Source organism: Entelurus aequoreus, linkage group LG25 (genome assembly GCF_033978785.1).
Source record: "Entelurus aequoreus isolate RoL-2023_Sb linkage group LG25, RoL_Eaeq_v1.1, whole genome shotgun sequence".
Classification (NCBI taxonomy): Eukaryota; Metazoa; Chordata; class Actinopteri; order Syngnathiformes; family Syngnathidae; genus Entelurus; species Entelurus aequoreus.
Genome location: NC_084755.1, coordinates 3,720,998 through 3,738,446, shown reverse-complemented (window position 1 = coordinate 3,738,446; position 17,449 = coordinate 3,720,998). Strand labels below are relative to the sequence as shown.

The 17,449-nt window shown below is 41.4% G+C and overlaps 2 protein-coding genes across 5 annotated transcripts in view; one reads left to right on the top strand and one right to left on the bottom strand.

Annotated features, from left to right (window-relative positions):
• ndufb10 (NADH:ubiquinone oxidoreductase subunit B10) overlaps window positions 1–3,578 on the bottom strand; it is a 16,307-nt gene extending 12,729 nt beyond the window's left edge. Inside the window, exon 1 of the mRNA XM_062036281.1 lies at window positions 3,349–3,578. Coding sequence (XP_061892265.1) covers window positions 3,349–3,496 — 148 coding nt within the window. The 5' untranslated portion in view covers window positions 3,497–3,578. The remainder of the gene's footprint in view (window positions 1–3,348) is intronic.
• The window catches only part of LOC133642202 (large ribosomal subunit protein uL3-like), a 24,658-nt gene continuing 10,385 nt past the window's right edge, over window positions 3,177–17,449 (top strand). For 3 of the 4 annotated variants that reach the window (XM_062036278.1, XM_062036280.1, XM_062036277.1), the window contains exons 1-4: window positions 9,198–9,357; window positions 9,440–9,632; window positions 12,041–12,209; window positions 12,272–12,407. In XM_062036278.1, the coding sequence (XP_061892262.1) occupies window positions 9,355–9,357; window positions 9,440–9,632; window positions 12,041–12,209; window positions 12,272–12,407 (501 nt within the window). In that variant the 5' untranslated portion in view covers window positions 9,198–9,354. Of the gene's footprint in view, window positions 3,588–9,197; window positions 9,358–9,439; window positions 9,633–12,040; window positions 12,210–12,271; window positions 12,408–17,449 lie in introns of those variants that run through there. The other variant, XM_062036279.1, reaches the window with a different exon arrangement.

The window sequence follows — 17,449 nt, the reverse complement described above, 5'->3', positions numbered from 1 at the left end:
TGCGTTCATTCCGGCGTTTGTTCCTACGTTGGTTCCTATGTTGGTGCCTTCATTCGTGCCTACATTCGTTCCTAAGGAGCTTTTTTAAAAGCTATTTTTAAGTGTCTGATGTGATGTGTCAAGAAATACAAAGATACAGTCACATGGACAAAGATAAGACCTTCTGGAGGAAAGTTCTGTGGTCAGATGAAACAAAAATAGAGCTGTTTGGCCACAATACCCAGCAATATGTTTGGAGGAGAAAAGGTGAGGCCTTTAATCCCAGGAACACCATTCCTACCGTCAAGCATGGTGGTGGTAGTATTATGCTCTGGGCCTGTTTTGCTGCCAATGGAACTGGTGCTTTACAGAGAGTAAATGGGACAATGAAAAAGGAGGATTACCTCCAAATTCTTCAGGACAAGCCAAAATAGTTAGGCTCCAGTTTTACACGACGACCACTTTATTTCCTTTCTTTCAAAAACCTCTGCGCCACTACAACGTGTCACCACTTCCGCTTCCTTTCCTACGTTCGTTCCTATATTTGTTCCTCTGTTCGGCCCTCAGTTCATACCTACGTTCCTTCTGACGTCCGTCTGTTCTTGTCTTCGTTCTTGCGTTCATTCCTACAAATCTTTCTGCATTCGTTGCGGCGTTCGTTACAACATTCGTTCCTCTGTTCGGCCCTCAGTTCATACCTACGTTCGTTCCGACGTCCGTCCGTTCTTGCCTTTGTTCTTGCGTTCATTCCTACAATTCTTTCTGCATTCGTTCCTACGTTCGTTCCTCTGTTCGGCCCTCTGTTCATACCTATGTTTGTTCCGACGTCCGTCCGTTCTTGTTTTCGTTCATTCCTACAATTCTTTCTGCATTCGTTGCGGCGTTCGTTACTACATTCGTTCCTCAGTTTGGCCCTTAGTTCATACCTACGTTTGTTCCGACGTTCGGCCGTTCTTGCATTCATTCCTATAATTCTTTCTGCGTTCATTTCGGCGTTCGTTCCTACGTTGGTTCCTATGTTCGTGCCTACATTCGTTCCTACGTTTGTTCCTGAGGAGCTTTTTTAAAAGCTATTTTTAAGTGTCTTAATGGATTAGCCCCTGATGTGATGTGTCAAGAAATACAAAGATACAGTCACATGGACAAAGAGTCAGATGAAACAAAAATGGAGCTGTTTGGCCAATATGTTTGGAAGAGAAAAGGTGAGGCCTTTAATCCCAGGAACACCAAGCCTACCGTCAAGCATGGTGGTGGTAGTATTTTGCTCTGGGCCTGTTTTGCTGCCAATGGAACTGGTGCTTTACATAGAGTAAATTGGACAATGAAAAAGGAGGATTACCTCCAAATTCTTCAGGACAACCTAAAATCATCAGCCCGGAGGCTGGGTCTTGGGCGCAGTTGGGTGTACCAACAGGACAATGACTTCAAACACACATCAAAAGTGGTAAAGGAATGGCTAAATCAGGCTAGAATGAAGGTTTTAGAATGGCCTTCCCAAAGTCCTGACTTAAACGAGTGGACAATGCTGAAGTCCATGTCAGAAAACCAACACATTTAGCTGAACTGCACCAATTTTGTCAAGAGGAGTGGTCAAAATTTCAACCAGAAGCTGGCTAGAAGCTTGTGGATGGCTACCAAAAGCGCCTAATTGCAGTGAAACTTGCCAAGACACATGTAAGCAAATATTAACATTGCTGTATGTATACTTTTGACCCAGCACATTTGCTCACATTTTCAGTAGACCCATAATAAATTCATAAAAGAACCAAACGTCATGAATGTTTTTTTTCTGACCAACAATATGTGCTCCATTTTAGAGCTGGGCGATATATCGCGGGTTTGTCTCTGTGCGATATAGAAAATGACTATATCGTGATATGGGTGAGGGCGGACGTACGTCACTTCTGCCTACCAATCCCCTAGCAACCGGGAATTCGTTGAAAACAAACCAGCTCACAGCGAACACAGCATTGACAGAAAAAGCATTTAACGAGCGTTGTGGCTTGGAAGTCGGCGTTAAATCCTTCATTTACGCATTTTTACTTATTCGCATATCGTGTGAAAAAACGAAAATGTATTATCTGCGTCAGACTCGTCTCAGTGAACTTTAAAGCTTCTCAGGCTTAGCTTAGCTTGCTAGTTAGCTTAGCCTGCGCGCTACTAAGAAAGAGACGCGGAAGTTATCAAAAACAAGATCAAGTGTTAGTGTATAAAATATTGAGAGATTTGAGGGCTACATGTATTGAATGGCAACATGAAAATTATAGGGTTTATTGGTTTTTAAAAACCCAACTGTTAAGTGCAAATTTAAACGAAACCGGTTTTCGAAAATAGCTAGCTAGGCTATAGACTATATAGTATATTACTTACTTAACTTAATCCTCTTCTTCCCGGATGGGAAATAAGGCTTCGACGACTCGACGCCATTCACCTCGCTGCTGTGCTCGTCTCTGTGCCTCGCCCCATGTAAGCTTCATCTCTTTCAGCTCCCCTTCAACTGTTCTTCGCCAGGTGTTCTTTGGCCGCCCTGGCTTACGTTTTCCCGGTGGTGTCCATCTTAACGCTGCCTTTGGTATCCTCTCGTTGTCCGGTTTTCGAAAATAGCTAGCTAGGCTATAGACTATATAGTATATACCGCATGTTATTTTTGTACAACAACAACTTCAGCTGTCGAACGTTATAAGGTACAAATTCAACAAGTACAACATTAGCACGGACGGTATAGCCAAGTTGTGGTTAAGAAGGTGGATTTTTGTTCCTTATATTTACCAGAAACGAAGTGATCCGAACACACGACCCGGGACTTTGGGGGACTCCAGTGAGAACCGTCCTCGTTTTCCCGGTGTAAAGCTGCGAGCCATTTGTCTCGTCTCTGTGGGCTTTTATCACGCTTTGGCAGAACAAAATACAACCTTTGTTTTCCCTGTTTCCAGTTGTGGTTAGCACAACCAAAAACAACACAGTTTTTCGGCATTTTGGAGGCAGAATGACGGGTTTAACCAGCGTAGGTCGACAGGTTAAAGAGTAATGGCAACGGTTTGTTTTCAACGCCAGTCTGGTTGCTATGGCTCGAAGAACCCGTATGTAGCTCAGTTGCCCGGATGTCGGCCCTCACCCATACGTTCTCACGCAGTCGCTTTTAGCGCCTTCAAAATAAGAGTTCAGGGCATATACTGTATATCAGCTTGTAACAGGAACTTAACGTCACAAAGAGGCAAGCCCATAAAAATAGGTTACACTACCATTTGATTTGTAACTGGTGTAATATTAGTAGACATGCCTGAAAACGTACGTTTAATCGTATTTATGTCATAGGTTGAATTTGTAACAGCAACCCGCTAGCTAGCGAGCTAGCATCTGTTAGCTTACCTCTAAATGTGGTGACAGGCAGGTCCACGGAGTAATAGAAGAGTTTTGTCAAAATGAGCGCCGGGTTTGGCAGGGCTGTCTTTTTTTCCACAGCCGGAGTCTGCCGCGGAGGCTCCGGATATGCCTCTTTGTCAAAACCTGAAGGCATTGTTGCTCGGTCAATGCTACAGTTCGACCTCGACGGTTCTCCTTTCGAGGTGGCGCATGCGCACTGAGTACCTTGCAATGGCGACATAGAGGTCAGTGTGATCATATTTTGTTGTATACCTTTAAAAAATCCTTATAATTTGTGATACTTTCTATGTGGAGCTTGTTATGAACGCGGTTGATTGTTTTTCCCAATATGAAGGGTAAAGGTTGGATTTGAATGTATTGTACACTTAGTACTTAGCATCTGGCAAGTGGCAGTGTTGAGTTTTGTTGTTGTTGTTGTTGTTGTTGTTTTTAACAACAAACATACATTTATAATGCACACAACATTTCAGTGATTTTTTTACTTGCAAACTTTTATGATCCCTTGCCCAGATCATAGTTTGTTTATGTTTATTTAGGTTTTGATTCACTTGTGGACAATAAACTATCCATACACTTGGGTAAAACGGAATCCATCCTATTTGGGTCCCAAATCAATCTCAAGAAAGTCAGTGACTTCACTATAAATGTGGGTGACATTGTTATCACCAGGAAAGATGAGGTCACCTACCTAGGTTCCATTCTAGAGACTAATCTTTCCTGTGATAAAATGGCAACCAAGGTCAACCAACGAACGAGATTTCTCTACAGAATCTCCTCTCTGGTCAACAAAAGCACCTTAAAGATCCTAGCGGGAACTCTCGTTCAACCCTTTTTCGATTACGCTTGCACCTCCTGGTACCCCAGCACCTCCAAAACCCTCAAATCTAGACTCCAAACATCCCAGAACAAGCTAGTCAGGTTACTTCTAGACCTCCACCCCAGATCACACCTCACTCCAACCCACTTCTTCAAAGTGGGCTGGCTCAAGGTGGAGGACAGAGTAAAACAACTTGCACTGAGCCTAGTCTATAAAATCCGCTACACCTCCCTGATACCGAAGTACATGTCAAACTACTTCCTTAACGTAAATGACCGCCATAACCACAACACCAGGGGGCGCTCCACTAACCACGTTAAACCCAGATTCCGATCTAACAAAGGTCTTAACTCATCATTTATTTATTTGTAATTTTTAATTTTTTTTAACAACAAACATACATTTATAATGCACACAACATTTCAGTGATTTTTTTTTACTTGCAAATTGTTATGATCCCTTGCCCGGATCATAGTTTGTTTACGTTTATTTAGGTTTTGATTCACTTGTGGTTTAAGTTCTGTTTCAGCACCCCTGTTTTGTGTTTCTTGGTTGGCATGAGTGCTGATTGTTTTCACCTGCCTCTGATTAAAACAATCAGCACTCATGCCAACCAAGAAACACAAAACAGGGTTTGCGGAAACAGAACTTAAACCGCAAGTGAATCAAAACCTAAATGAATGTATGGATGAAGCGCTGGTTGTCCAAAGTCGGGACCCGGGGTGGACCGCTCGTCTGTGCATCGGTTGGGGACATCACTGCGCTGCTGACCTGTCTCCGCTCGGGATGGTCTCCTGCTGGCCCCACTATGGACTGGACTCTCACTATTATGTTAGATCCACTATGGACTGGACTCTCAAAGTATTATGTTAGATCCACTATGGACTGGACTCTCACTATTATGTTAGATCCACTATGGACTGGACTCTCACAGTATTATGTTAGATCCACTATGGACTGGACTCTTATGTTAGATACACTATGGACTGGACTCTCACAGTATTATGTTAGATCCACTATGGACTGGACTCTCACACTATTATGTTAGATCCACTATGGACTGGACTCTCACAGTATTATGTTAGATCCACTATGGACTGGACTCTTATGTTAGATACACTATGGACTGGACTCTCACAGTATTATGTTAGATCCACTATGGACTGGACTCTCACTATTATGTTGGATCCACTATGGACTAGACTCTCACACTATTATGCTAGATCCACTCGACGTCCATTGCACCGGTCGCCCAGCGGGGTTCCCCACATCTGCGGTCCCCTCCAAGGTTTCTCATTGTCCCATTGGGTTGAGTTTTTCCTTGCCCTGATGTGGGATCTGAGCCGAGGATGTCGTTGTGGCTTGTGCAGCCCTTTGATACACTCGTGGTTCGGGGCTATATAAATAAACATTGATTGATTGATAAATAAACGTAAACAAACTATGATCCACAAATTCTTGGGTAACTTGCTTTGAAATCATAAGTAAAGGTGACAAGCAGATATTTAAGATTTTTTAAAATTTATTTTACAAACAAATCTTGCTATACAGTAAATAATATTATAATATTCTTGCATGATCCGATATTAAAGGTTGAAAAGATATTCAATTTCATGCATAAAATGGAAATAACGAATATATTTAGTAAGAAAGATGAAGTACTTTGAAGGCTCCTTGGTCCACATAAAATGACGTGGCGGGTCAGATCTGGCCTTGGGCCTTGAGTTTGACACCTTTGCTTTTTGCCTGTTTGCTCTATTTTTAAAAAAATCTTTTTGTTGTTGTTGCTTATTTTATTATTACAATGTGCCACCCACGGGTCCATAAAAAAGCCACATTTCACAAATGATATACAGCAGGGGTCACCAACCTTTTTGAAACCAAGAGCTACTTCTTGGGTACTGATTAATGCGAAGGGCTTACTAGTTTGATACACACTTAAATAAATTGCCGGAAATAGCCAATTTGCTCAATTTACCTTTAACTCTATGTTATTATTAATAATTAATGATATTTACACTTAATTGAACGGTTTAAAAGAGGAGAAAACATGAAAAAAATGACAATTAAATTTTGAAACATATTTTATCTTCAATTTCGACTCTTTAAAATTCAAAATTCAACCGAAAAAAAGAAGAGAAAAACTTGAAAAAAAGATTTTATGGAACATCATTAGTAATTTTTCCTGATTAAGATTAATTTTAGAATTTTGATGACATGTTTTAAATAGGTTAAAATCCAATCTACACTTTGTTAGAATATATAACAAATTGGACCAAGCTATATTTCTAACAAAGACAAATCATTATTTTTTCTAGATTTTCCAGAACAAAATTTTTTAAAATAAATCCAAAAGACTTTGAAATAAGATTTAAATTTGATTCTACAGATTTTCTAGATTTGCTAGAATATTTTTTTTGAATTTTAATCATAATAAGTTTGAAGAAATATTTCACAAATATTCTTCGTCGAAAAAAACAGAAGCTAAAATGAAGAATTAAATTAAAATGTATTTATTATTCTTTAAAAAAAAAATAAAAAAAATACTTGAACATTGATTTAAATTGTCAGGAAAGAAGAGGAAGGAATTTAAAAGGTAAAAAGGTATATGTGTTTAAAAATCCTAAAATCATTTTTAAGGTTGTATTTTTTCTCTAAAATTGTCTTTCTGAAAGTTATAAGAAGCAAAGTAAAAAAAATTAATGAATCTATTTAAACAAGTGAAGACCAAGTCTTTAAAATATTTTCTTGGATTTTCAAATTCTATTTGAGTTTTGTCTCTCTTAGAATTAAAAATGTCGGGCAAAGCGAGACCAGCTTGCTAGTAAATAAATACAATTTAAAAAATAGAGGCAGCTCACTGGTAAGTGCTGCTATTTGAGCTATTTTTAGAACAGGCTGGCGGGCTACTCATCTGGTCCTTACGGGCTACCTGGTGCCCGCGGGCACCGCGTTGGTGACCCCTGTGATATACAGGATATGAAAAAAAACGTTTTCAATATAAATGTGTTTGTTTAAGTATTAAAAGAGCATGTTATGCTATACTCACTTATCCATCATATCACACAATTGTTCCATTAATAAATCCACCAATATAAATGTCAGGTTCAAACACTGATGACATCTATTAAACAAGACAAGAGGCAAAGAATTAAACAGAGACAGAATTCAATTTGGACTCATTATATTGAGGAGAGTCGCCTGGACATTGTATCCTTCTACAATCTCCAGCACGCTCTGCCAAAAGATTGTATGCCTCCTTCTTTTATTTTGGACCCTCCCCGACCACCTGGCCACAGCTGTTTCCAAGGTCGCAAAAAAGTCCACAGAAAAGGTCGTAAACAATTCACAGAAAATGTCAGTTCAAAAAGTGTTCCATAAAATAGTTCAAAAAGAGTTCGTCTGGAAATTGGGCAGATCCTACCATCTCTCCGCTTTGAATTCCTTGGGCCAGAACAACATCCTTCTGTTGATTACCATACATGAAAAGACACAGGAACACCATCTTGCTTCCCCCCCCTACTGCTAGGTTCACACCAACGGCGCGTTGACGGCGCTTTAAAGCGGCATGCAAAGCGGCGTTATAGCGTAACAAAGCGTGATTAAAGCGTGAGGGTCCTAATGGATCGTGGGAAAGCTTGTAGTGAAGCGGGACATGCGGCAAGTTCGCCAAAATTTTTTAAACGGTTTAAAAAAATTCTGCGCTCTGTCAGGAATGGAATAAAGCGCAGAGAGCGTATGAAAGCGTGAAAAAGCCTGACAAAGCTCAGCAAAACTTAACTAAAAGCGTAGGAAAGCTTAACAGATCTTGGTTCAAAGCGCGGACCCCTACAAATAGGAAGTGACTGTGATATTGACTAGTGACATTGAAACTTTTATGTTAAACCAACACAGGATTACAAATCCATTCTCTTTTGCATCATTGGCTTTTTTATACGATGATCATTGTTTCTGTACTTCTGTTAGAGTTTGCTGTTTGATGTTGCAGTTTGACATTACTGTCTATAATTTTTCTGTATGAAAATGTTAATAATAAAGAGAATATGTTACGTTTTATAAAAGAAATGCCTTTTATTATTTTCAACTAGCATAACAAATGAAAGATAGATATTTATTAAGATGACAAAAATAAAAGAAATGAAGATATAAAACACAATATAACGGAAAAAAAAGAGAAATTGAAAAAATAAATGAATATAAAAAATGTGTGGATAATTGCCTTTTATTATTTTCAACTAGCATAACAAATGAAAGATAGATATTTATTAAGATGACAAAAATAAAAGAAATGAAGATATAAAACATAATATAACGGGAAAAAAAGACAAATTTAAAAAATAAATGAATATAAAAAATGTGTGGAAAACAGTATACTGAGTTTTTCAAATAGTTTTCTTATTTTTGTTGTAACAATGCACAACAGAGCTTGATAATCGTGTCAGAGCCTGATTTAAAGCGTCAGGATCGCATCAAAGCGTAATAATGTTCAATAAAGCGTAATAAAACGTATTAAAGCGTGATTTAAAGCGTATCAAAGCGGGATCAAAGCGTTAGGAACGGTAACAAAGCGGCAACTAATTCGTATCAGAGCGTTTCAGAGAGTATCAGAGCGTATCAAAGCATAACATTACTTCAGAGATCGGGATATTCGTGGAAAAATTGACAAAAATGACGGCGCTTTGCTCGCCGCTTGAAAGCGCGGCAAGCGCCGTTGGTGTGAACAAGGCATACACAGTGGAGTTTTACGAGCCTTACTCTTGGTAGGTTTTTAAGACAGCTTTTGTCTTCTTGTCAGGAACACAATGTGATACAAAGTTTTTGTGATAATTTAGAAACAATTATTCTAACCGTAAATATGACACATATCTCGCTTACTTTGAACTGACTTGCTATATTTAATACATGTCGGAGTCCATGAAATGAAACACTGATAACAATCATATCATTGCCTTTCTTGGCTAAATTGTTCCTCTCCACTAGTCTTTGCCCCATCTCAAAGCTCTGAGTGCACACTCCTCCCAGCCTGTTCCTCTCTGGCAAAGATGACTTTTGTTTGAAAGTGAATACGACTCGTCCGCAAGGTCCAAACACTAAATTAGAGCCTCACTTCACACGGTGTACCTTCTTGCATCAGGTTCTTCTTCCTCGCTCTTGCCTGGTTGTTGTGTGCAGACATGGTCAGTGCTCTTGCTGTGTTGCTTGTAAACATTTATTGTTTGGCTCTTTTAGTTCATATTTGAATTGTGTGTCTCTTTCCAGTCTCATCGCAAATTCCACGCACCGCGCCATGGACATTTGGGCTTTCTTCCCCGCAAGCGTAGCAGGAGGCACAGGGGCAGAGTGCGATCGTGGCCTAAAGATAACCCCAGCCAACCGGTGCACCTCACCGCCTTCCTGGGCTACAAGGCTGGCATGACCCACATCCTCCGAGAGGTGCACCGTGCTGGCCAGAGTATGTACAGCTGCATGCATGCCTCATGCGCACATATGGATTTAAGTACTGTACATACTAATTATCACACAAATGTGAGTACACCCTTTACACTTCAGCAATCATTTTATTATACGTTCATCTTCTCAAGGGAAATTGCTATGGAGATGAAAGTTGGATATACTTTAAAGTAGTATAGTTCTGTAGTAGATATTTACTATCCAGTGAGATTAGATTAACACACAGTCATAGTGTAAATAGCTGGATACACAAGTGAGTCCACATCACAGTGTGAATATTTAGTGTGAGCACCATTGTTATGTTGCACTGTTTTAATCCTCTTAGACATGGGATTCACCATGCACAGGTTGTTACGTCACATTATTACGTTCATTCTTACTTTCGTTCCTACGTTCGTTCCTGCATTCGTTCCTACATTCGTTCCTACGTTCGTTCCTACGTTCGTTCCTACGTTCGTTCCTACGTTCGTTCCTACGTTCGTTCCTACGTTCGTTCCCTATGTTCGTTCCTATGTTCGGCCCTCTGTTTGGCCCTCTGTTCGGCCCTCAGTTCATGCCTACGTTCGTTCGTCCGTTCTTGTCTTCGTTCTTGCGTTCATTCCTACAATTCTTTCTGCGTTCATTCCGGCATTCGTTCCTATGTTGGTTTCTATGTTCGTTCCTACGTTCGTTCCTACGTTCGTTCCTACGTTCGTTCCTACGTTCGTTCCTACGTTCGTTCCTACGTTCGTTCCTACGTTCGTTCCTACGTTCGTTCCAACGTTCGGCTCTCTGTTCGGCCCTCTGTTCGGTCCTCTGTTCGGCCCTCAGTTCATACCTACGTTCGTTCCGACGTTCGTTCCGACGTCCGTTCCGACGTCCGTTCCGACGTTCGTTCCGACGTTCGTTCCGACGTTCGTTCCGACGTTCGTTCCGACATTCGTTCCGACGTTCGTCCGTTCTTGTCTTCGTTCTTGTGTTCATTCCTATAATTCTTTCTGAGTTCATTCCTATGTTCGTTCCTACGTTGGTTCCTATGTTCGTTCCTACATTCGTTCCTATGTTCGTTCCTATGTTCGTTCCTACGTTCGTTCCTACGTTCGTTCCTACGTTCGTTCCTACGTTCGTTCCTACAATTCTTTCTGTGTTCATTCCGGCGTTCGTTCCTACGTTCGTTCCTATGTTCGTTCCTATGTTCGTTCCTATGTTCGACCCTCTGTTCGGCCCTCTGTTCGGCCCTCAGTTCATACCTACGTACGTTCCGACGTTCGTCCGTTCTTGTCTTCGTTCTTGCGTTCATTCCTATAATTCTTTCTGCGTTCATTCTGGCGTTCGTTCCTACGTTCGTTCCTACGTTCGTTCCTACGTTCGTTCCTATGTTCGTTCCTACGTTCGTTCCTACGTTCGGCCCTCTGTTTGGCCCTCAGTTCATGCCGACGTTTGTCCATTCTTGTCTTCGTTCTTGCGTTTATCCATACAATTATTTCTGTGTTCATTCCGGCGTTCGTTCCAGCGTTGGTTCCTACGTTCGTTCCTATGTTCGTTCCTATGTTCGTTCCTATGTTCGTTCCTATGTTTGTTCCTATGTTCGTTCCTATGTTCGGCCCTCAGTTCATACCTACGTTCGTTCCGACGTTCGTTCCTAAGTTCGTTACTAAGTTCGTTACTAAGTTCGTTACTACGTTCGTTACTACGTTCGTTACTACGTTTGTTACTACGTTCGTTACTACGTTCGTTACTACGTTCGTTCCTACGTTCGTTCCTACGTTCGTTACTACGTTCGTTCCTACGTTTGTTCCTACGTTCGTTCCTACGTTCGTTCCTACGTTCGTTCCTACGTTCGTTCCTACGTTCGTTACTACGTTCGTTCCTACATTCGTTCCTACGTTCGTTCCTACGTTCGGCCCTCTGCTTGGCCCTCAGCTCATGCCGACGTTTGTCCGTTCTTGTCTTCGTTCTTGTTTTCGTTCTTGCGTTTATTCGTACAATTATTTCTGTGTTCATTCCGGCGTTTGTTCCAGCGTTGGTTCCTATGTTCGTTCCTATGTTCGTTCGTATGTTCGGCCCTCTGTTCAGCCCTCAGTTCATACCTACGTTTGTTCCGACGTGGGTCCGTTCTTGTCTTCGTTCTTGCGTTCATTCCTACTATTCTTTCTGCGTTCGTTCTGTGGTCAGATGAAACAAAAATTCAGCTGTTTGGCCACAATACCCAGCAATATGTTTGGAGGAGAAAAGGTGAGGCCTTTAATACCAGGAACACCATACCTACCGTCGAGCATGGTGGTGGTAGTATCATGTTCTGCGCCTGTTTTGCTGCCAATGGAACTGGTGCTTTAAAAGGGACAATGAAAAAGGAGGATTACCTCCAAATTCTTCAGGACAACTTTTGATCGCGACTGTATACCGATAATTTCTCTATTGATCCTACAGAGCAATCAAAACGAGAGCAAGTGGAGGCAGTTACCATCATTGAGACCCCCCCGCTCATAGTGGTGGGAGTGGTGGGCTACATCCGCACCGTGCGGGGTTTGCGTCCCCTAAAGACCATCTTTGCTGCGCATCTGAGTGACGAGTGCAAGCGCAGATTCTACAAAAACTGGTAACAAGTGCGCGACTGGCAATCTAGTCTATGGCTTTCTGACTTTTTTCCACGTGTTGCAGGCACAAGAGCAAGAAGAAGGCCTTCACCAAATACAGCAAAAAGTGGCAGGATGAGAGCGGAAAGAAAGCGCTGGACCAGGACTTTGCTAGGATGAAGAAGTATTGTTCGGCCATACGGGTTCTTGTTCACTCTCAGGTAAAATGGCGTCATTTAAAGCAGTGTTTTTCAACCTTTTCTGAGCCAAGGCACATTTTTTTCCATTGAAAAAATCCAGAGGTACACCACCAGCAGAAATCATAAGAAAATGAAACTCAGCAGCCGATATTGACAATACAAAGTCGTTCTCACAATTGGATATGACTTTAAAGCATAACCAAGCATGCATCAAATAGCTCTTGTCTCAAAGTAGGTGTACTGTCACCACCTGTCACATCACGCCCTGACTTATTTTGAAGTTTTTGGTGTCTTCCTGTGTGTAGTGTTTTAGTTCTTGTCTTGCGCTCCTATTTTGGTGGCTTTTCCTGTTTTGTTGGTATTTTCCTGTAGCAGTTTCATGTCTTCCTTGAACGCTATTCCCCGCACCTGCTTTGTTTTCACAATCAAGACTATTTAAGTTGTGCGGACGCTATCCTTCTTTGTGGGGACATTGTTGATTGTCATGTCAAGTACGGATGTACTTTGTGAACGCCGTCTTTGCTCCACACGCTGTAAGTCTTTGCTGTCGTCCAGCATTCTGTTTTTGTTTACTAGCTCTTGTCTCAAAGTAGGTGTACTGTCACCACCTGTCACATCACGCCCTGACTTATTTTGAAGTTTTGGTGTCTTCCTGTGTGTAGTGTTTTAGTTCTTGTCTTGCGCTCCTATTTTTGGTGGCTTTTCCTGTTTTGTTGGTATTTTCCTGTAGTAGTTTTATGTCTTCCTTGAACGCTATTCCCTGCACCTGCGTTGTTTTCGCAATCAAGACTATTTAAGTTGTGCGGAAGCGATCTTTGTGAGGACATTGTTGATTGTCATGTCATGTACGGATGTACTTTGTGAATGCCATCTGCTCCACACACTTTAAGTCTTTGCTGTCGTCCAGCACACTGTTTTTGTTTACTAGCTCTTGTCTCAAAGTAGGTGTACTGTCATGACCTGTCACATCACGCCCTGATTTATTTTGAAGTTTTTGGTGTTTTCCTGTGTGTAGTGTTTTAGTTCTTGTCTTGCGCTCCTATTTTTGGTGGCTTTTCCTGTTTTGTTGGTATTTTCCTGTAGAAGTTTCATGTCTTCCTTTGAGCGCTATTCCCCGCACCGGCTTTGTTTTCACAATCAAGACTATTTAAGTTGTTGCTATCCTTCTTTATGGGGACATTGTTGATTGTCATGTCCTGTTCGTATGTACATTGTGGACACTGTCTTTGCTCCACAGTAAGTCTTTGCTGTCGTCCAGCATTCTGTTTTTGTTTACTTTGTAGCCAGTAGAGTTTTAGTTTGGTTCTGCATAGCCTTCCCTAAGCTTCTATGCCTTTTCTTAGGGGCACTCACCTTTTGTTTATTTTTGGTTTAAGCATTAGATACCTTTTTACCTGCACGCTGCCTCCCGCTGTTTCCGAAATCTACAAAGCAATTAGCAATTAGCTACCTGCCGATATCCAGACCGTACAGACAATCAAGACTATTTAAGTTGTTTTTATCCTTCTTTGTGGGGACATTGTTGATTGTCATGTAATGTACGGATGTACTTTGTGGACGCCATCTGCTCCACACACTTTAAGTCTTTGCTGTCGTCCAGCACTCTGTTTTTGTTTACTAACTCTTGTCTCAAAGTAGGTGTACTGTCACCACCTGTCACATCACGCCCTGACTTATTTTGAAGTTTTTGGTGTCTTCCTGTGTGTAGTGTTTTAGTTCTTGTCTTGCGCTCCTATTTTTGGTGGCTTTTCCTGTTTTGTTGGTATTTTACTGTTGCAGTTTCATGTCTTCCTTTGAGCGCTATTCCCCGCACCTGCTTTGTTTTCACAATCAAGAATATTTAGGTTGTTTTTATCCTTCTTTATGGGGACATTGTTGATTGTCATGTCCTGTCCGTATGTACATTGTGGACACTGTCTTTGCTCCACAATAAGTCTTTGCTGTCGTCCAGCATTCTGTTTTTTTTTAATTTGTAGCCAGTACAGTTTTAGTTTCGTTCTGCATAGCCTTCCCTAAGCTTCAATGCCTTTTCTTAGGGGCACTCACCTTTTGTTTACTTTTGTTTTAAGCATTAGATACCTTTTTACCTGCACGGGTGCCTCCCGCTGTTTCCGAAATCTACAAAGCAATTAGCAATTAGCTACCTGACGATCTCCAGACCGTACAGACAATCAAGACTATTTAAGTTGTTTTTATCCTTCTTTGTGGGGACATTGTTGATTGTCATGTCATGTTCGGATGTACTTTGTGAACGCCATCTGCTCCACACACTTTAAGTCTTTGCTGTCGTCCAGCACACTGTTTTTGTTTACTAGCTCTTGTCTCAAAGTAGGTGTACTGTCATGACCTGTCACATCACGTCCTGATTTATTTTGAAGTTTTTAGTGTTTTCCTGTGTGTAGTGTTTTAGTTCTTGTCTTGCGCTCCTATTTTTGGTGGCTTTTCCTGTTTTGTTGGTATTTTCCTGTAGCAGTTTCATGTCTTCCTTGAACGCTATTCCCCGCACTTGCTTTGTTTTTGCAATCAAGACTATTTAAGTTGTGCGGACGCTATCCTTCTTTGTGGGGACATTGTTGATTGTCATGTCATGTACGGATGTACTTTGTGGACGCCGTCTTTGCTCCACACACTGTAAGTCTTTGCTGCCGTCCAGCACTCTGTTTTTGTTTACTAGCTCTTGTGACAGGTGTGCTGTCACCACCTGTCACATCGCACCCTGACTTATTTTGAAGTTTTTGGTGTTTTCCTGTGTGTAGTGTTTTAGTTTTTGTCTTGCGCTCCTATTTTTGGTGGCTTTTTCTGTTTTGTTGGTATTTTCCTGTAGCAGTTTCATGTCTTCCTTTGAGCGCTATTCCTCAAACCTGATTTGTTTTCACAATCAAGAATATTTAGGTTGTTTTTATCCTTCTTTATGGGGACATTGTTGATTGTCATGTCCTGTTCGTATGTACATTGTGGACACTGTCTTTGCTCCACAGTAAGTCTTTGCTGTCGTCCAGCATTCTGTTTTTTTTTAATTTGTAGCCAGTACAGTTTTAGTTTCGTTCTGCATAGCCTTCCCTAAGCTTCAATGCCTTTCCTTAGGGGCACTCACCTTTTGTTTACTTTTGGTTTAAGCATTAGATACCGTTTTACCTGCACGGGTGCCTTCCGCTGTTTCCGAAATCTACAAAGCAATTAGCAATTAGCTACCTGACGATCTCCAGACCGTACAGACAATCAAGACTATTTAAGTTGTTTTTATCCTTATTTGTGGGGACATTGTTGATTGTCATGTCATGTACGGATGTACTTTGTGGACGCCATCTGCTCCACGGGCTTTAAGTCTTTGCTGTCGTCCAGCACACTGTTTTTGTTTACTAGCTCTTGTCTCAAAGTAGGTGTGCTGTCACGACCTGTCACATCACGCCCTGATTTATTTTGAAGTTTTTAGTGTCTTCCTGTGCGTAGTGTTTTAGTTCTTGTCTTGCGCTGCTATTTTTGGTGGTTTTTCCTGTTTTGTCGGTATTTTCCTGTTGCAGTTTCATGTCTTCCTTGAACGCTATTCCCCGCACCTGCTTTGTTTTCACAATCAAGAATATTTAAGTTGTTTTTATCTTTCTTTGTGGGGACATTATTGATTGTCATGTCATGTACGGATGTACTTTGTGGACGCCGTCTTTGCTCCACAGTAAGTCTTTGCTGTCGTCCAGCATTCTGTTTTTGTTTACTTTGTAGCCAGTAGAGTTTTAGTTTGGTTCTGCATAGCATTCCCTAAGCTTCAATGCCTTTCCTTAGGGGCACTCACCTTTTGTTTACTTTTGGTTTAAGCATTAGATACCTTTTTACCTGCACGGGTGCCTTCCGCTGTTTCCGAAATCTACAAAGCAATTAGCAATTAGCTACCTGACGATCTCCAGACCGTACAGACAATCAAGACTATTTAAGTTGTTTTTATCCTTATTTGTGGGGACATTGTTGATTGTCATGTCATGTACGGATGTACTTTGTGGACGCCATCTGCTCCACGGGCTTTAAGTCTTTGCTGTCGTCCAGCACACTGTTTTTGTTTACTAGCTCTTGTCTCAAAGTAGGTGTGCTGTCACGACCTGTCACATCACGCCCTGATTTATTTTGAAGTTTTTAGTGTCTTCCTGTGTGTAGTGTTTTAGTTCTTGTCTTGCGCTCCTATTTTTGGTGGCTTTTTCTGTTTTGTTGGTATTTTCCTGTAGCAGTTTCATGTCTTCCTTTGAGCGCTATTCCCCGCACCTGCTTTGTTTTCACAATCAAGAATATTTAAGTTGTTTTTATCTTTCTTTGTGAGGACATTGTTGATTGTCATGTCATGTACGGATGTACTTTGTGGACGCTGTCTTTGCTCCACAGTAAGTCTTTGCTGTCGTCCAGCATTCTGTTTTTGTTTACTTTGTAGCCAGTAGAGTTTTAGTTTGGTTCTGCATAGCCTTCCCTAAGCTTCAATGCCTTTTCTTAGGGGCACTCACCTTTTGTTTACTTTTGGTTTAAGCATTAGATACCTTTTTACCTGCACGGGTGCCTCCCTCTGTTTCCGAAATCTACAAAGCAATTAGCAATTAGCTACCTGACGATCTCCAGACCGTACAGACAATCAAGACTATTTAAGTTGTTTTTATCCTTCTTTGTGGGGACATTGTTGATTGTCATGTCATGTACGGATGTACTTTGTGGACGCCGTCTTTGCTCCACAGTAAGTCTTTGCTGTCGTCCAGCACTCTGTTTTCGTTTACTTTGCAGCCAGTTCAGTTTTAGTTTCATTTTGCATAACCATCCCTAAGCTTCAATGGCTCTGTAGAGGTTGCCCTCTAGTGGGTTCTTCAGACCACCACAGACTGCCAGGAATTCAGGATATTAACACTGTTTTATTTTACTTAATGGTGCAAAGTCTTTTGCTTTTCTGCGTCCGTGTCTCTCAGCAGCACCCCCAACTCCAACAACTCGTTTCCTCACGGCTGCTGCTAATAAAGGCGACAGGTGATTAGACAACAAGGCCCACCTGGGCCATCTACGCACCTGTCGCTGTTCCGCGGCAGGCCCGCAGGCCACGC